The sequence below is a fragment of the Gallus gallus genome, chromosome 1 (genome assembly GCF_016699485.2).
Source record: "Gallus gallus isolate bGalGal1 chromosome 1, bGalGal1.mat.broiler.GRCg7b, whole genome shotgun sequence".
Taxonomy (NCBI): domain Eukaryota; kingdom Metazoa; phylum Chordata; class Aves; order Galliformes; family Phasianidae; genus Gallus; species Gallus gallus.
In genome coordinates this window covers 80,695,989-80,723,945 of record NC_052532.1, presented here as the reverse complement: position 1 = coordinate 80,723,945, position 27,957 = coordinate 80,695,989, and the positions used below count along the sequence as shown (strand labels likewise).

Below are 27,957 nucleotides of genomic sequence, written 5' to 3'. Positions count from 1 at the left end.
CCCGGCGCGCTGCCCGCCGCGGCGGCAGGACGGACGGGCGGACGGACGGGCGGACGGACGGGCGGACGCGGCTCCATCGCCCGGCGGCGGGAGATGCTCGCCGGCGGCATCCCGGTACCGCGCTGCCGCCCCGCCACCGCGACCGCCAGGTGAGCGCCCGGCGCGGGCTGCGGGCAGCGCCGGGGAGCGGGGGTGACCTTGCGGTCCGGGGCGAGTCGGGGTCCTCCGAGGGGTTGTGTCCCCGCAGCCTCCCGCCTCCCTCGGGCATCCTCGGGAGGGAGCGGGGGGATCCTCCGCGGCAGCGGCGGTGGAGAGGCTGGGGAGCGTCTCTGCTCCCTTCCGCCGAGCCTTCAAGCGGGATTTGGGGCCGGGATAGCTTTCGGCCGGTGACGCGCAGGGGTGTCTGCCGGGGGACGCGCTGATGGGCTGTGCGGAGCGTGGAGTTGGAGCGGGTGCTGCTGGGTGAGTCGGAGAGTGGCTTTTTATGCCCACATTCCCCTGTTGCTCCGGCCGCGGGGAAAGGAAGGCAACGCTCCCCAGGCAGCAGGTGTGGGGAGAAGTAGCCGGGCCCCCCGCACCTCCTGTGGCAGGCCTGCACGGGCAGTTCCCATTCACAATGGGGATAAGTGGCGCGGGGCTCAGCGGGTCGATAGGAGCATCCCGAGCACAGCAGCAGTGCCCGGCAATCAGTGCCGTGCTGCGACTCGGAGCTCGCGTAGCCCCACCGGCAAGGAGTGGAGCGCGAGTGGTGCAGCCTCTGCAGGTGCTTTTGGCATCCTGAGTGCAGAGGAGGCCTCCGTGCACAGGGCGTCTATGCAGGGAGTACAGCGGGGTGCAGGCTACTCCGGTCGCCTGCCCGAGTTGGGCTTCAGATCTCATCCGGTGCAAAAAAATGGAAGGTGAGGTTGGTGCCATCCGTCCCTGTGGGAGAGCCTTGGGCAAAGCTGGGAATGGGGACCACGTAAGGAGTCGGGATGTGGCTGCACAGAGCGGCAGGATGGGATTCCAGCAGCTGGGAGGCTGCCATTGCTCTGCAGTGAGACGGCTCGCTGGGAGTGCTGGGGGTGAGGCTGGGGTGGCAGAGGGGTTGCCAGGCAGGGGCTGTGTGTGGCAGCCCCCGTCACGGCTCTCTGCCACACAGCCCTGCGCCCTGCAGCACAGTGCGGGACCAGGACAGCTTCTCTCCGGGACTGGCTCCATCATTTCCTGGAAGCCATCAGCTGGAGGGACGCACGGTGTCATAGTAGTAATAATTGTAATAATTGATAAGCCGTTCAGGCAACCTTGCAGTTCCACAGTGACCCAAGCAGCTGGCAGGGAGTGCAGCTGAGATGTAGCCACTGCCGCAGGGAAGGGCCTCGGCCTGACTTACATGGTACATAAGACATGGGATAGAAAGCAAAGCAGCTGGACTGAGGACTCCCGCTCACATGGAAAGGGTTTTCAGTGTGCGAAGCTCCCGCACCTTTGGGTTTTGTTACAGTGTCGTTTAGGAAGACTGTTGCCTAGGGAGCTGTACCGAGCCGTAGTGTAGCTAAATGTATGCAAGAGAGAATATACTTCTAGAGCGTACAGCCCTTAAATTCACATGCTTTTTGTTTCTTGTGAGCTAGGAACACCTCTATGACCAGCACTCAGTGTTGTTCTGTGGCATCTTCCCAGCAGAGCATCTGAGGCAGCACTGGGCAGCTGGAGGCTGTGCCTCCCCTGTACCCAGCACCCTTTCTCCTTGCCCGTGCCGTGCTGGAGGCGGACCCTCTGCTTCTGGGCAGCCCAGGATCTGTCTGTCCTCAGTGCCCGAGAGCAAAGCTGTGCCTATTAGGAGTGGATTCACTCCAGCCTTCCCCCAGGCTGCTTTCCTTTCCTCTTTTCCAACACGGTCCCTGATGAAGGTCACTACCCTGCGCATCCCTGCTGGGGAGGAACAGAGAGCTGCAAGCCTTCCTGTGCCTGTGAGGGAGGATGGATTTGATAGGCTCCAAAGATACCCTTTACTGAGCATGCAGAATTGCCACGGGAAAGCTCTGTCATTATTCTGCGATATGTAACGCAGGAAAGATGATACCTGTCCCCTTCCTCCTTGTACTTAACTGTTCCTTACAAAAGAGGAAACCTAACGAGTAAACCAGACTGGAAACAAGGTCCAACACAACTGCAGGGCCCTGGCAAAGTCTCACATCCCTCTGCCCTGTGTGCTCCTGGCCTCTCTGGTGATCACTGTTAGGCCTACCCTGCAGCTCCCTGTCCGGAGACCTCCAGCTGCTCTGCACGTGTTTTGGAGAGCGTTCCTTGCCCACATGCAGAGCCGCTTGTCAGTATGACCACCCCGTCTTTACAGCAACCTGATAGCATCAGAGCCAAGACAGCCCCAGGTCAGATTGGATAGGAGCGGCTGCCTCTGTGAGAAGCAGAGCTCAGCTTAACGGCACTGCGGTTTAAAACCTGCTGCTGGTGTAACAGAGTATGAAATATGGCATGCAGAGGAGACCTCTGGCTAACATCACCCTCTTCTCAGTCCCGACCCATCCCTCCAGGCTGCCATGCGCCTCCACATTGCGCTCCAACCTGCGGTCGGTGACTTCATAAAGAATCATACAATCACAGAATGGCCTGGGTTGAACAGGACCACAACGATCATGTAGTTTCAACTCCCCTGCTATGTGCAGGGTCGCCAACCACCAGACCAGGCTGCCCAGAGCCACATCCAGCCTGGCCTTGAATGCCTCCAGGGATGGGGGCATCCACAGCCTCCTTGGGCAACCCGTTCCACTGTGTCACCACCGTCTGAACTCGCTCCTCTGTCCTTTCACGCTGCTTTAAGCTGGGCAGGCTCCTAATTAAGAGCACAGAGAAGTCTCTTCCAGCTCCCTCTCAAGTGACATTAGTGCTCCCGAAGGTCTTCCCTTAAGAGCTCCCATTTATCTGCTTTGCCCGTGTTCCCATGTGTTCAATCGGCCGCCTTGTTGGTATCCTCTGCCACGCAGCACGGGGGGCTGAAAGCCTTCTCCCTGAGATAAAAGCAGTGCACTCTGCAAATTCCTCCCGTTTATCAAATGTGAGCTAAGTTTACCCAGGAGGGATGACTTCCCAGGGCTGTGACACAGAGCTGGGATTCGCAGCCCCAGCTTTTGCTTGCCGTTTGTCCGTGCTCCGGGCACGTATTCCTGCAAGTGCCTTATGCACACAGAGATATGCCTCAAGATGGGGCCAGTTAGCTCAGGGAGGAAAAGGAGGATGGACAGTGGGGTGAAAAACAAAGCAGTCGTCTCTGTCAAACAGGGAGAATGTGGCTTTTCTACATCACTTTTTTTTTATTGGAGGAACTGGCTTGCAGTGCTTAGTGACATACGGAACTCGCTGCTGCTACAAGGTGCTGCAGCTGTTGGGTATAGGATTCGGGAAGAGACATTCTGATGGATAACAGGTCGTTCATCATCGGGTAGGACATTCCGTCTGAAATAGATCTGAATCTTCGGGCTTCAGCCTCTCACAGTTGTCTGGCATAGGATTTCTTGTGCCTTCTGAAACAAGCACTGATCAATGAGAGACAAAGGACGAGAGGAGATGGACATGCTCGAGCGAAGATCACCGGGGCATTTCCTATTCTCATTTCTAAGCAGAAGCAAAAAAAATCCGTGTTTTCCAGCCTGCACGCTGACACTTAGCTCTCGTAGGTTTGGTTTTCATCAGCTGGAGCGGGTTCAGCTTAAGTTCTGATGAGATGTGAGCTGGTCCAGCAGTGCTCACACTGCCGCTTCCCCTGCTGCTGCTGTTGCTTTTAAGAGGCTGCCAGCAGCCTGGCAACTTTGTGCGGTGCCGGTTTATGAGTAATGCTGCATTACAAAAGAAAACTGTGTTGTCCTGCTCTTTGGATGTTACCCCTTGGCAACGAAAGCGTGGGCATTTATTCCCGCTTCAGCCTGCCTCTTGCCAAGAGGAGCGCTGGGATTACTTGGATGGGGTTAGCAGTCAAACAATCTCCGCTCTGGTTACACGGCTGTAGAGCAGCAGCGTTGTTTCATTCTGCAAGTTCACGATGGGTTTGCATGTGGGAGTACAAGGCGCATGGGAACCACGTTTTGCTAGCAAAGCAGGATTGCTCCCAGGCAATCCTGCCGTGGGAGGGCTTGGAGGAAAAGCCAAGGAGCAGGCAGCAGCTCGCAGACCCTGCTTGCCCTGCAGTGATGCTCTCAGTGCAGTGCTGCAGCCTGACTCCGGAAGATGCTGCCTATAAGGTAAGGGTAGAGAAGCGGTCGAAGCAAGGTGCTCCCTGTGGGACAGATCTCCCCTGGTACCTCTCGCTTGAAGCAGCACAGCCCATCCTGGCCCAGCACAAGCAGAGGTTGCTGACTCCTCTCCCCCTCAACGCCCCATAGAGTAGGACAGTTAATATTTGTCTCACGCTGACCCTTCCTCATACTGAAAGCATGCTGTAAACAGTGGTAAGGGGCTATTTCTCCTATGGCTGTTGGATGTATTGTTCTCTGCTTATGTCTGTAGTGTGGGTTAGGCAGCAGTGCCGGGCTCCCTGCAGGAGTGACTGCTTGGCTCCCTAAAGGCCAAGCTGTGACCACAGCAGCAGAAATGCTGTTCATGAGGGCAAGGCTGTGTGAAGGCTGCCGCTAGTGCTGGGTGAGCCCAAGTGGCAGCAATGGATCCAACCACCCGATCCTCCCTGCACTGTGGGGATGCAGGCCCCACTGAGAGGCTTTGCGCGCTACTTGGGCCCCTCCTGCCACCATTTTGCCCAGACAAGCAGCCCATAGAGACCATGAGAGTGACCCTCACTTTCTCCCTCCTGCTGCCTCCTACCTCCCAGCACCCTGCCCCCAGCCCAAACCCACACAAAGGTGAAAAGGAAGGAGGCAGGGATGGCTTGCCTCTATCTGCCAGCTTCCCTCTCCACCTCTGACATGAATGAGGCCCTTCATGTGCTCCTCGTGAACAAACACAGATGCTTTTGTTTTATGGGCTGGTGGGACGAGATGGAATTAACAAATCAGAGTGCCAATGCTGTGCTGCCACATTCCTGCAACTTTAAAGCGGGATCGCACACACACAAAAAAGCAAGATAGGCAATCTTCTCAGAGAGGGCTCAGATGTTCTGACCGTGCCTCTTGCTTGCTGTCAGGTATGAAGTTCAATGGCCCAACCACAAGCCCAAGTGCACCTCAGCTCTTACACTTTGGACCAAAGCGGCTCCTTTTATACCCACTTCTCCCTCCTCATAAGGTGAGTGGTGCTGCCTCAGGGTATCAATGAAAGACTGGAGGTGAAAAGCACCAAACACTCCTCTCAAAGAGGGCATTTACCAGTGCTCCTGTGAGCAAAGTAATGTCTTGCTGCTTACAGCCTCAGGCCCTCTTTGCTCCTTGAAGAGTGACCAGCAAAAAATTGGCCAGGCTTTGCCTAAAATTGGGGGTTTTTTTGAGGCAGGTAACAAGATTTTAACACCTCTGCATGGCTACTGTCAGGTGTTGTGGAGCTAGGAGAGCATCTTTGTTCTCCCTGCAATTAGCTGACCACATTGCGCTTCAGGAAGGAGCGCTACACATACCGTGTGGTCAGTATAAGCTGCAGCCCTGAGGGCTTAAACACTTTTCATTCACTGCAAGGGTTTTTGTTTTGTGTTTGATTTGTTCTTTTTGTTTTGCTTTGCTTTGTTTTGCTCTGTTTGTAATGAGCTTTGGCACCTGAAAGTCGTTTTTTCCAACGTACTCATATGTTGTTGTGCTTATCTTACCTGTGGGGAAACTGAGGCACTGAAGCAGGTGAAATGATTTGCCCAGATCCACGTACATGCACACAGCTGAAGATACTACACAGAGAACTGAGAAATCTTGTTTCACAGCTGAGTGCTTTATCCTCTGGGCTCGGAGGAGGCCAGCAAAGACCTTTATCTTGTTTAGATGAGCGGATAGTCATTCCAAGAGGACATGGGGGCAAGGCTATCTTTCTGCACTAATACATGTCCTAATGAGTCCTGTTGCTAAGCGGCTGCAGTGATAGATCATGCATCTTCTTCGCTAAGCATTGAAATAATTTTTTAATCATTAAGGCTAATATAGAATCCTCGGAAACATCCAAATCTCACAGCGGGGTCTCAAATTAGCAAGCAAACAGAAAACAAATCCTGATTATCCCAGTGCACCTCTACAAAGCCCATAAACAGCATCTGCTGAAGTCAAATACAAGCCTGGCCAAGCTGGATCATGGGTCTGGGCCGGGCAGCATCAAAGGCAAGTTGGCAAATCCTCCTGTTCCAGGGCCCACAGCAAGTTTTCTTCCTCCCCCAGGCACGTGTGCCTGCTCCTCATAGCAGGAGCTCTCTTTACAGCAAAAGTGACATTTCTAGCTTTTATGTTAGAACAGAATTCCTGGACCATTAAGGAAAACACAGCAAATCTCTTATTACTTGATACGCATCAGCAGACCCATTACAGGAGAAGGCACAGGGCTTCATTAAGGTTGCATCGTTAAGATCTGCTCATCGCTACTGACCTCTGCACTGAAAAGACTTCTGGGGGTGAATATAGGCTACCCCCAAGGATTCTTTGGGAAAAGGTAGTTAAAAGTTGCTCCTGAAAGTAGACCTTGAAAAGCCTAGGGGGGTGGCGCTCTCTTCTCTTGTCTCCCATTTTGATAACAAATCCCGTACTGCTCACATGTGAGGACCTGTCTCCCCATTCACATTCCCAGTTGCAACGTTGCAACCCTGCTAGACAAGGGTAGCATCCCACCAAAAGCCTCTTCTGGGATTGCTGCAGAGGGCCCCCGTAACCCTCCTACTGATGTCTACTCAGGAGATCCCATTTAGCATTAGATAAGCTGCCATCAGCAAGTTTTGTTCAAAGCCCAGCAAGCCAAGCCACACTGGGATTATAGCTCTCTAGAAGCCAAACCAAGCCCTGTAGCTGTTAAGCAGTGGTGCAGAATAGTCAGTAGATGTGATTTCTGCTCTTTTGTACTCCCTCGTGCACACCACTTAGCATACAGCTAAAATCTGATACTAGCTAGTTCTCTCCTGAGCCCAGCATGGGTCCTGACCTAAGCATCAGATGACAAACACACATGGCCTAGAAATTAGTTACAACGGCAAGACCAGGAGGCCAGTTCCTTGGGTTGGCTCAGTTGGGGTAACACCCAGCATCCCTCTGCGAGGAGAGAGTTAGTAAGCTGGAGTAAAGTCTCTTCACTGCAGGAAGAAAAGACTGTTCTCCACTCACATCCAGCTGAGGAAGGCAATTGTGAAAAGCAACCAGAAGTGCGCTCTGGGAGCAGAAGTGTATGGTTGGCACCCCTGTTTTAAGCCGTTCCTGAGCTTCTGGAGATCCAGTTTCTGGTGGTGCAGTGCCACAGCTAGCAGCACTGCTCTCCACAGGGAGCCTGCTCACTGACCCGACGCTCAGCAAGCTTTTAGATAACTAGAGGGCAGTTCCTCCTCCAGCACAAAGAGAGGCAGATTCACCCGCGGAGAGATTCGACTCCACCTCTGAGACTTACAGCAGCAACCCATTTCTGACAGAGAGAGGCTACTTTTTATCTGGCCTGATGTTTTAGGGCAGACTGATCTGCCTTTGAAGTGTGCTCCAAGACGGGCTCCAAAAATGTCAAGTTCACCTCTCCCCACCAGCCAGAAGTATCTGCTCCTCAGATTTTCTGCCTAAGGCAGAAGGAAGCTGGGAAGGAGGGCATTTCACCAGCATCCAAGTGCAGAGATGTAAGAGCTGAGGAGAGGCACTTCCTAGTGTTTTCTTGCTGGTATTTGTGCAAAGATCAAGCTCCAAGCTGAAGGGACAGAGAGAGCAAACATCTTGCTATCTCAGAGGGTAGTGCCAGCTCCTCATTGCATCCGGGCCTGAAATATACGGATGCACAGATAAGCTCAGAGGTACACGTAGCATAGGCCAACCTCCCTCCCAAGAGAAGGTTTGGAGATAGCACAAGCAGACATCACCTCCAAACCAGGTTGCTTTCACTTGGAGGTGAGAAACACAACAGAGAGAGAGCGCAAGCCCTACACGCTCTAAGAGAGAGCAGAGTTTGTCTCTGGTGGTGTGAGATTGTCACTCCTCAGTTCCCTAGCAGCCTTCAACTTCCCAACAGACTAATCTCTTTCGTTTCATTGATGCACAACATGGGAAAACATAAACCGAAACCCGCACCTTTTTTTTTTCTGGAAGGATTGGATTTCTGTCAGATAGGGGTATTTGGCTTTTGCTGTTCCTCAGCTCCATCTGCTCATCAGCGTGCATCCACTGCTTAGCTGCTTTTCCACATGCTTTGCACAAAGAAAGACTCCTTTACATCAAGACATGAGGTGACTTTCTAGCAGCTGGTGCATAATCCAGATATTCTGACTGTTGTCCCGACTGGTCTGGTGGCATTCGCCAAAGCACAAAGTATCAGTCGCATATGGATCCCTTGATCTCATATGCCCTGGCACCCAATTATGGTCCAGTGGCAATAGCCCCTCTGTTAGGACAGTGAAGGACAGCAGAACACCTCAACAGGATGCCAGCCATCACCTTCCTGCCACTTCTTCCCTTCACTCCCTTTCTTCCTTTCATTTCAGCCACGAAAGGCAGAGGACAAACCCTGCAACTTTCTCTCTGTTTTTCATCCTGGTCTTCCTTTTAATCGAACCCAAGCTGTACAGATCAGCTGTGACATTTAAAGTACAAATCAAGCAGTGGACCATAACGTGTATCTATTGCAAAAGAATTCTCTAGGTGCCACTTTATTTCTTCGTTCTCCATTTGTTTTTAAAAGCATCGGCACAACACTTGGATGCCACGCAGCAAGTGGCAGATCTAATGACTGCTGAAGATTTATTCGGAGGAAAATACCAAAATTAGCATTTTGGGCCATCTCCGCTAGATATGGAGCTGGCATATTTCACGTGGCTCAGAGAGCCTCAACAGCAGAAATGTCCATCAAGAAGACCAAAGCCCCGCTCTTCTTGTTCTACCCCTAACTTCAGTAGTGCCCACCCATTCTGGTGGTAATGCACGAATGCTGGTTTTCATCCATTCCACATTGTCCTATGGGAAGGAACTTGGGGTTCTGGTGGACAAGAAGCTCGATGTGAGCCAGCACTGGCCCGGAGAGCCAACTGTATCCTGTGTTGCATCAAAAGAAGAGTGGCCAGCAGGGAGAGGGAAGCGATTGTCCCTCTCTATTCTGCTCTCACGAGTCCCCATCTTGTGTACTGCATCCAGGTCTGGGGCCCCAGCATTGGAAGGATGTGGAGCTGTTGGAGCGGGTTCAGAGGAGGGTCTCAAAGGTGATCAGAGGGCTGGAGCACCTCTCTTATGAAGAAAGGTTGAGAGAACTGGGGTTGTTTATCTTGGAGAAGGCTCAGGGGAGACCTCACTGAAGCCTTCCAGTACTTGAAGGGAGCTTACAAATAGGAAGGAGACTGACTTTTTACATAGTCTGATAGTGATGGGGCAAGGGGGAGTGGGTTTAAGCTAAAAGAAGGGTGATTTAGATTGGATGTTAGGAAGAAATCCTTTACTCAAAGGGTGATGAGGCACTGGAACAGATTGCCCAGAGAGGTTGTGGATACCCCATCCATGGGAGCATTCAGCACCAAGCTGGATGGGGCCCTGGGCAGCCTGATCTGGTGGATGGCAGCCCTGACCATGGCAGGGGGTTGGAGCTGGATGGGCTTTAGGGTTCCTTCCAACCCAAGCCATTCTGTGCTTATGACTCTGTCATCTACAGGGTGACCAGCACAGCAGCACGCTGTTTTCATGATGATTTCATTGGTTGTGTAATCCAGCTAGCAACCCCAAATAAAAACTGAGGGATTGCTGCAGGTGCACTGCACACATCATCTGCCTGCGGTTGTTTCTGAGCACAAAGGAAAGCCGCTGATTCTTCAGCGTGCACGCATACGAGCATTAAAATGCCAGTATTCCCACCAGTTTGAGGAAGACGGCAGACATCTCCAGCGTGTTTTAAGTGGCACAAAGGCTGCTCCACTCATCTGCAGTACAACTTCAGCCAGAGCGGCTTCTCCTCCGGTTTCCTTTGCCCTCCCTGGGAGCAGCTGGGAAGTCCGGCAGGGAAGAGCATTTCAACGTTGCCTTTGAAAGCAGGGGGAAAACGAGCTGTCTGAATCAATCGAGAGCATGCATTAGTGATCGTGCGTTCCTCTGGAGGTCTGCATTTGATGTCGTATTGACACACAGCTAAGATCAAAGCCCGTCTGCATCCTGGCTGCTACCAGAGGAGCAGCGTTGGCCTTTGGGCCCCCTATCCTTACAAGGAGCTCGTGATGAAGGCGATATTTTTTTTTCCTCCCCAAACAAGCACCTGTGAAATGCGATTATCTTTCAAACATGCCCTTTTCTCTGAAGAAAATAATTCCTTTCCATCTTTGAAAAAGCTCTGGAAGCAAACCCCGTGGTTTTTTTTTTCCTTTCTGCTTTTGTAAGGAACCTGTAGAATGACAGCTCCCACTCCCAGCGAACAGGCATCCGTTGTTAACGCAGTAGGGAAAGCTCAGGTTGAAATGCACACTTCGGAGCAATTCGCTATTGGTTTTACTCCCCTGGAATTATTTTGCCTCATCGGAAAAAAAGAAAGCTTTTTCTTTCTCTTTTCCTTTCTCTTTTTAACGATGTAGGTATTGGTATAAACGACGCCAGTACATTGGGAATAGTTTTTCTATGACAGCCATCCGTGCCTAAAAAAGAGCTCGGTTCTGCCAGTGCTTGGCAGCAGGGGAGAGAAGTCGCAGTGTAAATACACGAGCTCCTTTCAGGAAAGGATAGATCCACGCAGATAGGGCTCTCCGGAGGGAGCTGGCTTCCCCAGGAGACATCTGCTCTTCCTGCTTCTGTTTGGGCCCGAGCTGCCAATCTTACCCTGGGTATTTCTGGCACCCCTGGATTATGGTTCTGCTTGGGAACAAGTGGCACAGACGCAGGGAAATCGGAACTGGGTTGATTTCCCTCGCCGACACTCGGGGAAGGCAGCCGAGGGTTGTATGGGCTGATTGTGAAGGACATTTGGGTCCAGGCTGATTAAAAATAACCTGTTTTAGACCTCCTTTCTTAGGCGCTTTAAGGCTCCCTGCATAGCTGAGCTTAGCAGACAAGTTCAAGGTCTAGTCTATATCAGAACTGGGTTATCTCTTTTCCTGCTGATAGCCCAGATAGTGCCTGGATACCCTTCATCTACCTGGGGACAACAGACCGAGCTGTCTCCAATGTCTTGGCTCCCATGGGACCTCTCCAGCAGATTTAATTATCTTCCTCAGAGTTTCTTTTCTTCATTGTTGTTGTTGTTGTTGCTTTCTGCTTGTCTTAACTTTGGAACAAAAGTCGATATAAAGCGTGACCGTGTGGCTTAGAGACAAGCCCTGGGGTAAGGGACAAGGGCAATGCTCTGTGCCCTAAGGAGCTGCACTGTCTGCAGGCCTGATGGCTCCAGGGCAGGAGGGAGATGCTTGATTTGGATTCACGCAGGCAGTGGAGGGAAAGGGGGATACACATTATGTTCCCCAACTATGAGTCCGGCTTCTGGGCTGAATTAACTGCAGTCCCATATAGCAAAGGGATTGGAGTTGGCGAGGGCACGACAAAGCTTTGTGCTGCATCTGAGGAAGATGCGGGGGCGTGGGAAGGGCTGCTGTTTCACCAGGAGTGACTCACTTTCCCTGGGAAGTTGTCCCTGCGTGAGCCTGCATGCTGAGAGATGAGCTCAAGCCTCGAAATCCCCCAGCTGCTGGTAGCTCTGGTCATCCTGCCTCGGGAAAGGACCCGGCCATCCTTCCCTGTGTTGTTTTGTTACCTGCGGTTCTCTGGGGTTCGTCTCTCCTTTGGTTTTGTCTCTTCTTTGCTTTTCAGTCACTCAGTTCCAGTGAAGGTTAAGGGAGAAAATGCCACCTCCTGAGCAGAAAGCCAAACCTCCCTTCTCCCCTTGTTTCCGCAAGAAATGCTGCTGGTGTGAGCCCGTAGATGCTGTCTTTCAGATCTGTCCTTTCTGCCCAGCACCGATGCCGTGCCTGCAGACCTGTCTCCGGGCCGTAGTCCCACTGCTGAGAAATGTCCTGTGGTGGCTGTGCTTGTGCAGTAATTACCCCCGCTTATCCCAGAGCAATAACCCATTCCGCCCACCTCCGTGCTTCCCTGGATCCATCCTCCCACTTTATTGAGCACATCTTTAACAGGCAGGAGGATGCCCGGTGCAGCATCCTCGCTTGTCGCGATTTGAAGCAGTATTGAAGTTTCAGCTGAAGGCTCTGATGGACCCGAGGGACTGCGGGAGAGGGGACGGCGGCTTCCTGTGGATTTCAGCAAAGCACAGGCAGAGCCATTGCTGATCACCACAAATACCGGCTCCGCCATGAATTATGCATTCCTTGTTTAAAGAGAGGTCGCTCTCATTAATAATTGAAAGCTCCCCGCTCTGCCTTCAGCATCACATCTCCCACACCGGGAGTTAGGGAACTCATGAAATCTGCATGGACTTCCTCAAGGTGGCTAGGGGCTGATCGGGAGAGGCAGCAAAACACAGGCAAAACAAACTCAAAACCCCGTTGACAGTTTTGACGCATGAAATGAGGAGGCATCTGCACCCTGCGGGCTGCTCTGCTCCAGTTCTGCCCCTCTCTGCTTCCCACATCCCCATCCTTTTCTGTTCATTCTTCCTGGGGTGCGCAGGGAGGGCTGCAAACAGCTGCAGCTAGTTTGCTTTGGGTGCTTGCCTAAAAAAGGCTCTAGGCTGCTTGGCTGAATGTTCCTAGGGACAGTTGGAGCTGTGAAGTTTGGAAAATAGCACAGAGCCTGTGTCTCACACTGCAGCCAGATAGTCCTGGGACTGAATCATAGAATCATAGAATGGCCTGGGTTGAAAAGGACCACAATGACCATCGAGTTTCAACCCCCCTGCTATGTGCAGGGGCGCCAACCACCAGACCAGGCTGCCCAGAGCCACATCCAGCCTGGCCTTGAATGCCTCCGGGGATGGGGCATCCACAACCTCCTTGGGCAACCTGTCCCAGTGTGACACCACCCTCTGTGTGAAAAACTTCTTCCTAATATCCAACCTAAACCTCTCCTGTCTCAGTTTAAAACCATTCCCCCTTGTCCTATCACTATCCACCCTCGTAAACAGCCGTTCCCCCTCCTGTTTATACGCTCCCTTAAGTGGGACTGGGGCTGGTCCAGCGTTCAGGGGCTGCAAGCCTCGGTCATACAGACTGGCTACCCTGAACCAGAGGCTGCAGAAATCATCTTTCTTGGGCAGATAACTCTTTGAAGGGTGTAATTCTCATGCAGAGTCGGGCAGGCAGGGAGCAGAACTGAAACCTCTGAGTTCCCAAGCTCCATGTGATGCTGACAGAGGGACTGGTCATGTGTGATGCTTCGAGCCTCAGTCAGATCGTGCTCTTCAGACCAGGCTGGGGAATCTGAGCTTGGGCTGGGCTCTTCCGTGTGCTTCTCTCTTTGCTCTCTCCCCAGTCCTTTCAGATTAATTCCACCTACATCAGCACATGGGCTTAAACGGAGATTGGATGCTGTTGTGTCCCGGGAATTGAGAAATCTGACAAAACAGCGTGAGCCAAGAGTAGCACCAGAAACATTTTGTCCCTATCATGCTCAGCTTTGTGCTCTGTGTGTATGTGTTTATTTTTATCGGAGAACAAAAGATTGATGGATGAAATTAAGAAGAGGGATGTGTAATTGGAAAACAGCTCAAGAAGGCTACAGGCAGCATATTGAAGGCATCCATCAAACATCCAGCTAACGTTATTACAGGTGTGTAACACAAACAAGGGCTGCAGGAGACACTAGTTTAAAAAGAAGAGAGAGGAGAAAGGGGAATAGGCAGGACAGGGGAAATAGCAAGGAAGGAGAAGAGCCAGCAAGAGACTACAATCAATAATATTTGTACTGCAGGCGCATCCGAAGGCTCCTGCTGGGATCAGCGCAGGACTGTGCGAGCGCATTAAGAGACAGTCCCTGCCCTCTACAGCTTAAAGCCGGGAATTACGAGATGATTGCTGGAGATTGGTTTAGGCGATCACGGATTTTTCTTGTGGTCTTGAGCCTCATTTAATGGGATCTGCTCTGAATGGGTTTAAAGACAGAAGGAAAGTGGCTGGTTGTGCCAAGAAAACACAGGGTAATGCCTGCCAGCCAGGCGTGCAATTAATCTGAGCCACTTAGGGGACTTTGTTTTTAATTATAAAATGTAGGTAAAAATATGTGCAGTAAACCTCCGGAAGCCCCACTGGGGCCATCAGCAAGCTACCCGGAGGCATTGGCATGTGGCTGGGTTTTGATGCTGTGTTTTCAAAAGGATGGGCTGATGCTTTAACGGGCACTTTGAGGGAAATATTCCACGTGGGGGGAACAAATGCAAGAGATCTTTGTGCGGGGATGGAGAGAAGGCAAAGGCTAGAAGTATCAGTAGGCAGGGCATTCTTGTAGTCCTGGAAACGGGGAAGAAGAAAAACTCTTAAAGACTGAGAAAAGAAAGATGAAAAACACGTAAAGGAACAGAGAAGAGCATAAGCATGATGGATGCAGGCGGCGGCGGGAGGGGAGAGGAGGTAAGATCTTAGAGAGAAAATATCATATCCCAAGGTGGATTTTCTGCAAACGCGATTAAAGTCAGACTCCCCTGTGAGGTTCACAAGGGACCCGGTGCTTTGTGTGAGGCTTAACTTCTTCAGCGCTGCATACTGCAGAAAAGCAATTGAGAGAAGGTGCACGTAGAAATAAATAGGAGCACCAGGGGAATTGCACACACAGGCAGCGTCTCTGCTTGTTTGCAGCATTTGGGAAGCATGAACGGGGCTGGATGTGAGGAGGAGGAGAAAGAACTAGAAAGGGAGTCTGCTCTCCTCTATGCTCTCTTAGTAACGCAGCTGCCACCGCCACTGCCTCTTCTTCCCTCCAGGAATGACCTGAGCTGCACAGAAACTGTGCCTATTTAATTAAGGCCTTTTATCAAAGGGAAGAAATGGTGGCTGCATGATCTAATGTGGGGCCATCTGTAATTGTAGGCATCCCAGAGGAAGTGAGGAGCCAGGGTGGACCTACTCGTCTGCTGCCATTCTGAGGTAGCGCAGAGCCCTCCTTGTCTGTTAGGGCCTGGATTTCTTTGGTGGCATTTCTGTGCACCCCAGTCTGCTTTCCATAGCTTGAAAATAGATGAAGAGCCACCACAGTGTTCCCTGAATGCACAGTGAGGAGCATTAAGGATTATCCCTGGTGGTTGTGTTTCTTCTCACACGGTTCTCTAAAGGCAGTCCATCCCCTAGGCTGAGCCTAGATGCAGGGCAAGGAACTTCCTTTGCATTCCATGTGCTGTATCTCTTCGAAGAGTTTGGTTTTAGATAACTGGCCCTCAGTACACCTTGGAAGCCTACTACAGAACTGGAATTTAAAGCCAACCCTTTTGAACCTCCTTTCCTTGGTTTGTATGAATATAATTCCATAGCCCTTCTCCCTCGAATTGCGTTTGGCCTAGGAGAGCAAGAGGGCCTGGTGAGCTGTGCCACACAGTAGCTCTCCAGTTCCCAGGCTGTGTGACTGCCGTTTCTCAAAAGAAATCTCTCTGCAGGAGACGAATGGAAGTTTTATACTCCCTTCAGCCTCTTAGTGAGCATCGCTGTGATAGGAAGGAAGTCCACCAGGAGGAGTATTTGGCATTAGAAAGGAATCCTAGAGGAAAATGATTACAGATGTTACCAAGAAGGAGAGAGGAAGACAATCCAGCAATAGCATATCTCAATCAAACATCAGGCAACCTGCCTAGAGAGAAAACAAAAAGTCTTCAGGTGGCAACGAGTGACTTTGCTCTGCACTGTTCAGTGCTTCCACTGTTTTGCAGCAGTAGAAGTGGATCCCTCTTTCTGAAACACTGCTTTGGTTTCAGGTGTGTGGGAGATTTTGCACTGACAGAGGGACTAAAGCAGAAGCTCGAAGTTGGAGGAGAATGTTCCTTCTCGACTGTGCCAGAGTCAATACAGAAGGCACCATAAGCACTAAGTGAGCACATTTGATGCTGGCCTTCCAGAAGTCATCCCTGGGATCTCATGCTCTTATGACCATACACAAGCTGTTAAGGCTCTTGCAAACAGGAGAGCCAGGACTGGGTCCTCACCACCTCCTGACTTCACACAATACTGAGTTATATCCCTGAACAAATAGCTTGCAGGAAGTACTTCAGTCTGTATTTTTCAAACTAATCATTAATGTTGGGTGCTTTGTTGAAGGCATGCCTACCTCAAGCAGCCACAGATCTCATTTCCAGGCAGACTGACTTCTCATTAGTCTTATTGACTTAGTGGGAGCAGAAGGTGCTCAACTACAGTGAACAATCAAGCACAGGGCTACTGTAGCTCGAGCTGTCTATAAATTAGCCACCTCTTGTTACTTATTCCTGATATTTTTGTCCTTAATTTCTCTTTATTTCCCTTTAGTTTCTCTCACCCTATAGAAGGAGCTTTGAGAACAAATGTTAACTGTTTTGATTCCTCAGGTCTCTTAGTCATGTGCATTACGGAAATACCAAGAAAGAAATTATTCTGAAGTCTGTAATTTAAACTAAGTTCATTAGTGGCCAAATACAGCAAACGACGGGTAGAAAGGGATGTGGAATAATTAAACTTGCAGAAAGCATCACCAGCTCTGTGAAATGACTGAGGCAAAACTTAGTGTGTGATAATGTGCATCATCGATTGCAGCAATGCATCTGTATACGGAGGATGAATTAAAACTGCAGGTCTGAAAGAGATGCTGGGCGTCTTGACATTTTCTGTTTCTGCCCACTTGCTCATGCAGGAATGCAAGTCTTGCACATAGCTTTTAAAAAGCCTACAAGACAAGCATATTAAATGCTCACCTCCCTGGAAAGGGAGCAAGTAACAGTCCTTTCTGGTCTCAGATTCTACAAGGTGAACTCTAAGTCAAGGACAGTGGGTTCATTGTAGGGCAGCAGGAGGTGCTTTACAGCAACATGAACAGATAAATAACTACTGTTCAGTAGCACAGGAATTGGCCAGGGTAACTGGATGATGGTTTAGGCCTGTAACTTTAAAGGGGCTCCTTGTAAACCTAAACTTAGGTGAATACTTTGCTGGATCGGGACCCAACATTTATCATGCATCTCTCCAAGCAAACTGATCGTTGTCTGTTATTTGGCCTGTAGACTTAAGTCTCCTAGTGTTGTTTTTTTTATCACTGGTAGTTCAGAGTTCTTACTCTTTCCTCTGTTCTGAAAGGTAGAGAGATGCCTGGGCATTGGAAGCTCTCTGCAGCATGCTGAGGAGACGAAACCTGCTTACTACGCTCCTGATTGTCTTGCCATGGGCTCTTCTCCTAACCTTGTGGCACCAGTACCCAACCACCCGCTACCTCAGCCTGCTGAGAAGTAAGTGCAAGAGCTCTGCTGTCAGTGTGCTTGTGATTGTGACAATTGTTGGTGTGAGCCCTCCATAGAAGACTCACTCTCGTGGGACCAGACAAACTTGCCTGCAGTATGCACCCAAATTTTTCCTTCAAGTATGTTAAACATGCTCCTTAGGTTAGCTTTAGAGAGAGAAGGTTGATGTGCTGAGCACTTAGTTCAGAAAGATAAGTCCTCAGCATCCCCTGGAGAGGATGCAGCTCTGCAGCACTCAGTTCTCTAATGTCTTTCTCCTTCCTTCCTTCCTTTGTCTCAGAAGACACAGATGAGAACGTGACCTCTAAAGCTCTCCTCAATGGTACATCTGCACTGAGAGAAGAAGGCTTTCCATCATGCATTCGGCAGCAGCAGAGCATAGGGGCAACGCCTAAAGTCATCCAGAATTATGTGTACTCCAGGCCTCCCCCATGGTCAGACACCCTGCCGACCATATTCGTTATCACCCCTACCTACACTCGGCCGGTACAAAAAGCTGAGCTGACCCGGCTGGCCAACACCTTCCTGCACGTACAGAACCTGCACTGGGTGGTGGTGGAGGACTCACCCCGAAGGACCAACCTAGTGTCCAACCTGCTGGAGAAGGCAGGCCTCAATTTCACCCACCTCAATGTGGAGACGCCCAAGAGCCTGAAGCTGGGGCTGTCCTGGATCCCATCCCACACCCCACGGGGGACGCTGCAGAGGAACCTGGGGCTGCACTGGCTGAGGGACAGCTTCAGCAACACAGCACCACCAGAAGGGGTAGTGTATTTTGCTGATGATGATAACACTTACAGCCTGGAGCTGTTTGAAGAGGTAAGAGCCGTAAAATTACATGGGACAGAAAAACAGAATACAAATGCAAAAGCCTCTTCAGGACAGGAACTACCTCCTGTAGGTTGTAGGCCTCTAAGACCTTTGAGACAGGGGCTACCGTTTGGACTTTAGTCATTAACTGGGAGATATGATCTGTGGCAAGCTGCCTGGAGCCCTTCTCTCCTGGCACTCTGTGGGAGCTGGGTATAGGGCAGATATAAGCCTACAAACCCACAGTTATGCTGACGCAGTAGCCACCCTCTGAAGGGCTGAAAGAGCAAAGAGCGCATCTGCCATGGCGGAGGCTGCAGATGTGAGTAGCTGCTCACACAACCACAGCCTCCTTTTGCCAGGTTTGTTTCCATAGAGACCAGAGTATATATACCCCAGAATATGTACCTCTCCTCAGGGGGAGCTGACTTGATTTAAATAAGCACCAATGATAAACTTCTGGCAAAGCATAAATCTGTGCTGTGGTAGGGGTGTGATGAGCAGGGGGTACTGGAACAGTTTACTGGCTTTCTAATAGACTTTTTGTCCTTTCCTGTCCTTCTGAGTTCCAGCCACCACAGCAGAGCTGTGCCCCTGGGATCATAGAAGCTTGCCCAGACTTTTGTTGGAAACCTGGCTTTTGTGAGATGCCAAGTCTATCACAAACTTGCAAAAATGATTATTCACTAAACTCCCTTGTCACCAAATTAAGCCAGGCTGTTCTACGCCAGTCAAAATACCGTGTTATGCCTCAGAACACATTTCCAGTTTTCAGAATTTTTTAGGTGGCTGCTAAGCTCATCCTTTTTTATTTATTTCCAAGTCCTTTGTATGGCAATTTCAGTAATTTCAGTTGCTCTTCTAAGAAGCAGCTGTGGATGGAAGAGTGAGGGTGAGGGAAAGCTGCAGTAAAGGAGGACAAAGGTGCATCAGGAAGGGAGGGAGATTACTTGGATGAGGGTGGAGTGAGTGGAGCTACTTACAAAAAATGATAGAAGTTCAGATGAAATCAGAAAATCACAGTTTTTCCCTCTTACAGAATTGTAGAATCATTTGAGTTGGATGGACCCTGAATGGTCATTTAGTCCAACTCCTGGCAATGAACAGATCAGATTGCTCAGAGCCACTTTCAGCCTGACTTTGAATGTCTCCAGGGACAGGGCATCCACCATATCTCTGGGCAACCTGTTCTGGTGCTTCACTACTCTGATCTTAGAAAGCTTTTTTCTTAAATTCAGTCTCAATCTCCCTTTTTTTAGTTTGAAACCATTTCCCCTCTTCTGAGGGACCAAACATGGACACTGGAAAACATCGAGTCCGCTGCTCAGAGAGGGAGGTGCTAAAACAGAGCCTTGCAGCTTTGCTTTGTAGCTCTTCAAACAGCACAAGAGTGAACAAGAGTTTGCGCTGCCTAGAGCTATGCAATTGCAGAGGAAGTCAACAAGGAAGGGCAGGTGCCAAAGAAAACAGAGGATGGCATACTAATGGGCTGGGAAGAGCTTCGTAGAGTTGCATTCTCACAGCACTGTTTCCTTCTGCCACACAGATGCGCTACACAAGGAGGGTGTCAGTCTGGCCAGTGGCGTTCGTTGGGGGGCTGCGGTACGAATCCCCAAAAGTGAGCCCAGCTGGGAAAGTGGTGGGATGGAAAACCGTCTTTGACCCTAATCGGCCCTTTGCTATTGATATGGCTGGATTTGCTATCAGCATCAAGCTGATCTTGGAGAAGCCTCAAGCCAGTTTCAAGCTGGAGGGAGTTAAAGGAGGTTACCAGGAAACCAGTCTGCTGAAGGATTTAGTGACTATGGATGGGCTGGAGCCCAAAGCAGCCAACTGCACAAAGGTGAGCAGGATAAGAGACCTGGAAAATGTATCTCCCTTTCTAGATCCTGGCGGCTCTCATGGCCTCCTGCCATGCCCTATTCATCTTTCCCTGCTCTGTGCCAGCACACCTCAGCTCCGAACGGTGCCAGACAGGCATGGCCTGCCAAATGCTATGCAGATGAGAGGCTATGTGAGTGCTGAGGAACAGCTAAAGCCGTGCACTCTAATAAAGAACCTCTTCCATGCAATTCGTGCCCAGATCTTTTCTTTAAAACTGAGGACTGGGAGAGGGTTGACTGGGGTTTTGGTCCAAAATGCTCTCTTTCCCCTGTCAGTGTCTCATATACCTGTAAAGACTCCCCCAGGCCCTGTCTTGATTCCTGCTCTCACGCATCAGAGCCCTGAACAATTTTTGGTTCTCTTTAGGTGTTGGTTTGGCACACAAGAACTGAGAGGCCCACTCTGGTTAATGAAGGCAAGCGCGGATTTACAGACCCCAGGGTGGAGGTGTAAGCAGAGAGACAGCTCCCCAGTGTGAGTACCCTTGTCTTTCTTGGTTTTGGAAAGGCAAATAGTCTGTACATGTTTCCTTATTTTTGTTATTATTTCTTTCAAGACTGCATATACAGTAGCCCCGATATCTCCCTTATCATGCCACCCTTTGCACAAGAAGTGGGTCCTCATCTTTACTGTCTGTCTGCATTCTGTATGCATTTAAGCCTCCATGCAGTCCCCACAGAAGCTTGGCTTGCATACAGGCAGAGAGAAAAACAACTGAAGAATCTCATGGTTTCTCTCAGCAGCAGTAGGCCACATTCCTTGCTCCCCAGTTCCTGCCAGGTCCAAACTTCCTTTTGTGGGGAAGTAACTCTGCAGTGAGTGGAAAGAGATCATTGCCCCACCAGCCTCACCACCTCTGCAGTGCTCCATCTATCCACATTCAGCTTCTATCTGACATGAACTGTTGTGGTGTGGATGCTGCAGGGAAGAATTAGAATCATAGAATTATAGAATCGCTAAGGTTGGAAGAGACCCACAGGATCATCCAGTCCAACCATTCGTTCGCCCTTCACCAATGGTTCTCGCTAAACCGTGTCCCTCAACACAACATCCAAATGCTGGTGGTGAAACACTGAGACCATCTCAAAACAGGAACCTATGCAGACTGTCACGATCTGAGGAACTCGTTATCAACATTACCAGAGCTAGGAATACATCTGCTGTCGAGGAAAAACAGTGAAGGCACTAAAATTGCCCACATAGTCCACAGAGCATCCTCAGTAGGTGAGGGTAGGAATGTATAAGAGTTCAGTGATGTGTTCTGAGAAACAGTGAGTGATGAAGGATGGGCTTCAGAGGAGCCATGACCTCCTCTGTCAGCTGTCATACCTTCTGATCTTAATGTCTGCTGTTGGCAGATCCCTACCCCAAATGTTCCAAAAGAACAAAGATAGCCAACTTAGGAGGACCGAGCTCTTTCTACAATGATTTGTACTTGTGGCCAGGTAGAGGGTGCTGAATGATTTACTCCTACTTTGGAAGATATTCTAGGGCTGCTTTCAGTCCTGACCCCAATATTCATCTGAGCTGTACCAGGGGAGGCAAAACTGACTGCTTTTATATGGGCAATTGTGCATGTGTCAATTTCTGCACTAATGTGCTGTGCGCATTGTTTGTAGCTGCATACAGCATTTCCACATTATCCCATCTTGTTCCAAGTGACAGCCATACAAGGGGCAAAGCAATCCCAGGACTGTGCATCCAGCAGCTGACAGCAGACGTGGGAGTCAGCTGCCTAACTGCAGAACCTAGTGCCACCACAGGGACCCCGGGGCACCCTACCTGACCTTCCCGTAGGGCACAAACTCTATCATATCTGCTAGTTTTTCATAAAAATCTCAGATATCCTAGCAAATGTAAGATTATGCTAGACCTATGCTTAGGCAGCAGCACCTCTCTTAACTTTACTTCTGTGTGATCCATTACCAGCAATGGGTTCATTTTACAGATCCAGCCATGCTGGGTTTGCAGTAGACTAAAGCTGCAATTGTCCAAGCTCAGCTCATAAGGACTCCAGTTAACTCTGTAAAGGATGAGCAGGCTTAACAGCACTCAGACAGAGGAGGCTACTTACCTATTCTCGCCTACTTGCTGGAGGAGGGAGGGGGTAACTGCTTTGTAACAGATGCATAGAGTGGATATGATGCTTTAATGAATGCAGCATTTATGTATCTCTCTGATATTGTCCTCACCCCATCTCCCCGGCCAAACATTTAGCCATTCTCCATAAAAAACACCAAGGACCTACTCTAGATGCTCATGAGAATGGCTCTCTGTAGGTCATATGTTGCAAGAAAGGGAACTGACTGGTCTGGGAGATCTAGACACTGCCACTCATTTACCAACACGCCTTTTCCAGAGCCATTCTCTCCTGTGTCTTCAAGCCAGAATCCGTGCTGAGGCAGCTCTGTGTATTTTGAAGGAGCTTTACCATTTGCATTAGTTGAGAACGTGCCCACAACCCTTTCTGCACCATCATTTTCCCTGGGGGCCAGCTGTTTGACCCAGGTGAGCAGGAAGCATCTACTCCAGGAGACACCTGCAAAGTAAATGTGTTGCCTTGAGAAGCTTAGTGGATACAGCTGAGAGCAGTCAGTCAATCAAAATCATCAGCTTCCACACCCACGCCCCCTGTAAAGTTTTAAATTGACACCTCTGCTAACAGCTATACTGAATTTTGGAGGTTCTTACTATCAGGGCTGCTGAGCTTCAGAAGCCTGACAGACATAATCTAGATGAGCTAGTGCTGAGAAAAGAGAAGAGGTATAATTCACCCCCTGAGAATGTTCTGTTGTTAGATGCAATGGGGAGAATGTTTCTGTCTTTATCCTGGGAGTTTGTCCTCATTGAGGATCAGATCAGGCCAGGTAAGTCCTAGACCCTTCAGAAGCCCCTTTCCCCTTGCATGCCTGTGGACGTGAGCCAGGCTTTGGTGCTTGTGGGTTTTGGTGCTCTATTAATCACCAGTTAGACCACTTACATCGCTTCTTGGCACGCGTTCCTGCTCTCTGGGTTGCCACAGATGCATTGTGAAGGGATCTGCTGATTATGTAAACTGCAAAGATCAGGCTTCAGCAGGTACTGCATAAATAGTGGTTATTTTGTCCCAGCTGGAGCCTGCTTTCTTCTTCGCCTGCATCCCCGCCGCCCTTGGCTGAATCTAGCTGAACCATGGCAGTGTTTGTGAGTCATGGGGAGAATACTCCATCAGAGCAGATCTACAGAGAGGGGAAAATAAGGCGTGTGGCACAGTCTGCCTTTTCTTGAGAATAAAATGAAAAAGGAGTGCTCAACGTTTTTTAAAAAATAATTTTCTTTTCTTTGCGATAGAGTTCTGATTTTTCTGCCCCGAGAACCATTAGGGCCGATCTGAGGTGTGTTGGGATTGAGCACCTTGGGTGGGATCCAAAACCTCTCCCAATATACACCTTTGAAAACTGATTCAAAACCAGACTCCCTCGGAAAACAGACTGTGGCTCCCGAGGGTAGGAGGTGGGAGTTAATTTTGCTCTGTATCTTTTCTTTGCTAAAGCCCTGAAAACTACCGTTCAAGCCTGGTGTTGTGAAACTTACTTATTCTTTTTGCTAGCATGTATTTACAGCTATCGGAGAGAGAAGAGCTCACTTAGGACTCCTGCTGCCTTGAGATATTTGGAAACAGGGAAGGAAACTCACCTCCATTTCAGAGCTTCTAGACAGATTGAACGAGGTTCTTCAAATCTTACCTTCTTTAGAAACAAACAAAGAGGTTGAGATAATGATTTTACTGGGGAAAAAAATCCCTCAAAACCTTCTGCTAATTCATAAATAAAACATCCCTGCTAGGACTCTGCAGCGCAGATAGAACAGACGGCACTTTGGCCGTATCCCCAACCTGCAGCTGTAAGGTTGAGAAACCTGGCTAGTGATGCTGCCTAGTGTATACCCGAGGCAGGGGGCAGCTCTCCTTGAAATGCCTCTCCTGCCCTGACCTACTGGACGTGATGTTGAGATTTCTGTCTCTTTCTTACCTCACCTTGTGTTTGTTTTAACAGTGGCAGCGGGCAGTGATCGTTCTGAAGCTTGTTGGCAGCCGCAGCAACTGTGCACCCTGCCTGTTCCACCACTGGAGGATGCTAAATGCCCCCAGATGTAGCCACATCGATCAGCTCCCTCTGCCCTGGAGGCGGCAATGAGCAGGGACGGAGCTGATGCAGTCCCTGTGATCCTACAGCTCTCCACTTTGACTCTGTGCACTGGCTCCCATTCCCTGGCTGAGAGGCGTGCCTCCCTTCCCTTGTGGGCACTGTGCTTTTAACCATTCGTTAAACAGGAAACATCTTAGATGTGATCTCCATTCCCTGCTGCGCCAGCACAGAGGTTGAAATCCACAGTGGGTGCGGGTGCCTCTGAAGATCCATCCCTCTTGGCATACAAACCTGAGCTTCGGGACAGCAGCTGTGAGCTGCTGTGGTTCAAGGACAGGAGTTGTTGCAAAAGCACAGATGTGGATCTGTCATTCTGAGGAATGCTCTCAGTGAGAACAGCTTAAAAGCAAAACTAGCCTGAGAGAGGCTCCCCCTCGGATCTACAGATAGAACAGCTTTTGCTACTGGGGAAGGAGCTGCGCTGGAAGCCCTCACTTTGGGTTTAGGATTTCAGAAGTGCCTCTGCTGAGAACTTGAACTGCCCTAACTGCAGGCTGTGTTAGAAAATGCTGTCCCAGTTCCCAGGCTGGTGCACTCTGGATGAAGTTCCTCTCCCACTCAGGGTGACCTGGCAGGTAGTGCACCTCAAAGGCCATGCCTCCACGTCCTGGTGTGGAGAGCAGAAAGCAGGGGCAGAGGTGGGTGGACCTGAAAACTTTGTTTCTGCTGCAGCACCATTAGGCACTTCAGTAGCCTCAATTCATGAATACAGAGCTGCTTCCTAAACCTTCAGGGAGGAAGACACCTTTCTGGAGCGGAGGTAGGTGAGAAGTGCTTAGGAAAAGAACGCTGAGCTTGCACTCGTCTCCTGTGTGAGCACTGAGAAATGTGGAAAAGGGATCATCATCAGGAAACACATCTTGAGCACACAGATGTCAACATTTGCTACTTCACTTGTCAAGTTTCCAGTTGAACTCTGATAGCACGTTTGGCCGTGTGAATAGGGAGAAAAGACTGTCAGCTAGAACAGTTTTCACTTCCCATGATAAAACAGGAGGACAGCCTGGGTAAAGGCAGCCTACAGATGAGCAGGTGGCAAATGAGGACCAAAGGAAGGATGCACTGGTTAAAAGCACAAGCGTTTGTACCATGTGTGCATGGGGAGAAATATCTCTGACTTTTGCAGGAAGATTTCCTGACTGACCTGGAAACCTCTCTGAGCATACCTTGCCAACCATCTTCACTCAGGCCATGAGGAACAAGGCTTCAAGCATTCAAAATGCATCAAGGATTTGATAGCCAGAGGAAAAATCATGAGCAATCAAACCACCGCCTGCCCAAGAAACTCTGGGCTGGCAGGAGACATTTATTTGTTGGTTTATTTATACTGCAATCCTTTCTGCCTGTTCTTTGTTTCACTTTGTTTTTTAACTTAGGTCATCTGACATACTCATGAGGAAAGAACAATTCCCCTCTCACCCCAGACGCTCACAGAAGAACAGCAGAGCTTGGCATTCACTTCTGAATGTCTTTATGCTTCTTGCTGTCTGGGGTTTCTTTCAAATGGCATCCTAAGCTGGCAAAATAATCAGAAACACAGCAAGGAGGGAAGTACAGCAAAGGGAACTGTTATTCCTTTATGCAAGAGACGTGGGTGGCACTAAGTTTCTGGCTCCTGAGCAATCACGGTGAGGTAAAAACATGTGCGAAGGAGTGCCTCAATCGAGTAGATAGTCCCCATGGGATCTTGGGAGGCATCCATGAAGGGGGGCTCTTGGAAGGATATCTGATTGCTGATCTGTGTTCCCTCAGTGGGGAACTAGCACGCAGGCATTCTGCTGTGGGAGTGAGATTAGAGTGCAGGAAGGGGCAAAGGGAGGGACATGCATCCCACTGGGGAGGAAGGCACGAGGAAACAAGGAGCAGGCAGAGAGCAGAGAGGGGGTGGCTGTGCTTAGTGTGGCCTGGCCTCCCTGCAAGCTGTCTCAGCACTGAAGTAGTACTGAATGGGCCATAGAAACTGTGCCTTCTTGTGACCCCAGAAAGGTCTTTACACATTAAGTGTCTGGCATATGTGACCTGGGCAGCATGGAGGAAGCCTGGTTCCTGCCAAGCACTTTTCATTCTCCGTTTGTCAGAGCTTTATGCCCTGGCCTCTCTGCATGAAGTAATGGGCCTTGCACTCCAGTGGGTGTTGCTGACCCATCCCTGCCTTTGGGCAGAAGACTGGCTCAATGATCCCGCTCACCATTAATAGAAGACTGTCCCCTTCTTTGTGGTTTTAGTCTGTGAGCAAAGAGCAAGAGAATAAAGGAGTCTATTTATGATCTTCCATTTTCCCCTCCCAGATGGGTAGGGATTCTGCCCGTATGAAAAGGAGGGGATATGGTAATTAATTCCCTGGCCTTCAGTATCAAGCATATCCTACTTGGGATTTTGATGCTAACAGTGGATGTTTGTAGCAAGGGTACGCTCTTGTTGCAAAGGACACCCCCATATGCATATCTGCTTTTAGAGATGGTATCTCTCTGTGTCCCTATAAGAAAGCAAAATCATTGTTCCTATTTTTCCCTGTGGTGCCCCAGATTGCACTGGTAGGAGCACTGTCACTCAGTTCTGCTCTGAGCTGCTCACAAGACCAGCCCTGTCACACCAGTCTTGCATCAGCCTGACCCTATCGAGGAGGGATTCTGTGAATCAGGAAATTCTGCCAGACACTGAATTGTATAGGACTGAGACCTTGTGTGGACTGTGTGGCTGCGCACAGCTGTCGCTCCAGGCTAACAGATGTTCTGAACACTCCAGCACAAATACTCTTTTTACAAATTCCCTGTAGAGCAGACTAAGGACAGCAAGGACTGCTGCCAGGCAGGGTGCAGCAGCAAAGGGTAGGTGAGGACAGACAGCGCAAGTTCAGAGGGCTCTTTGCTAGCAGAGCTCAGAGGGAGTTACAGGCTTCAAGGAAAATGCAGTAAAGGAGGGATGCTGCACATCAAGCCTGAAGTGTTTAAAGAGCAGGCATCCCAGTGCCTGTTTTTTTTACTAGCATATTAGTATCTGATATTCATATTCTCTGAAATCCATCCAATTCACCAACCAATGAATATTCCTAACATTTCCTGTTGCAGAAAATACTATTGAAAGAGGAAGGAGAATGTCAAGGAAGTAATTTTTAATGGTTATTTATTTATATTGAATGGTACAAGAGCGTTATTAAATATGATGTGAATAGTACAATATTGTGCCGTTTTCTGTCTTGCAGCATAAGGGCTTGCTTCTTTTCCAGGGAAACACAGTGCACTCTATAATGGAAAATGTGTCCATTGTAGTTCTTCTCATTCCAAAGGTACTCCCTTCAGTCTTCATCTGACCCAGATGCTACAAGAGAAATTCAAGCAAAACCATTTCACGTCCCTGAGACTGATGACTGCATTTTGGAGGTGAAGGTGGTCCTGTGCACTGCAGCCCATCGCATCTCCTGGGCTAATGGAGATGTGCAGGAGCAATGCCAGCAGGGTGAAGAAGGGCAAGCTATGGCACTACAAGGTCTGGACACCTTAACTAACTGCACATTGCTTCAGTTCCTTGTGCCAGTCCCTGAAGGGTGCAACTCACTAGGAAGAATGTCTTGCAGGCGCTATGTCTCAGTCCAGTGGGACCAGACAGGGAAACTACTCCGGTCTCCTGGTTTTCCCTTCTCTCCTGTGAAAGGCTGAGAAACAAC

General features: G+C 49.8%; 1 protein-coding gene across 2 annotated transcripts; it reads left to right on the top strand.

The window, feature by feature from the left end:
* Nucleotides 1-27,472, top strand: B3GAT1L (beta-1,3-glucuronyltransferase 1-like). 2 transcript variants are annotated; one of them, NM_001293310.3, is made up of 6 exons: nt 1-149; nt 17,252-17,400; nt 17,693-18,231; nt 19,769-20,065; nt 20,473-20,580; nt 24,141-27,472. In NM_001293310.3, the coding sequence occupies exons 2-5, from the start codon at nt 17,289-17,291 to the stop codon at nt 20,557-20,559; spliced, it is 1,035 nt and encodes a 344-aa protein (NP_001280239.1). In that variant the 5' UTR covers nt 1-149; nt 17,252-17,288; the 3' UTR covers nt 20,560-20,580; nt 24,141-27,472. The 2 variants fall into 2 exon arrangements, with proteins under 2 accessions (NP_001280239.1, XP_025002874.1); XM_025147106.3 differs by having other exon boundaries at nt 17,256-17,400; nt 24,141-27,467.
* The last annotated feature ends 485 nt before the right edge of the window (nt 27,473-27,957 follow it).

What these genes read in the sequence shown, in the direction of transcription:
- B3GAT1L (NM_001293310.3), top strand. Translation starts at nt 17,289, where the DNA reads ATGCTGAGGAGACGAAACCTGCTTACTACGCTCCTGATTGTCTTGCCA. An exon ending in CTACCTCAGCCTGCTGAGAA is followed by an intron (nt 17,401 to 17,692) that starts GTAAGTGCAAGA and finishes CCTTTGTCTCAG; the next exon opens with AAGACACAGATGAGAACGTG. An exon ending in GCCTGGAGCTGTTTGAAGAG is followed by an intron (nt 18,232 to 19,768) that starts GTAAGAGCCGTA and finishes TCTGCCACACAG; the next exon opens with ATGCGCTACACAAGGAGGGT.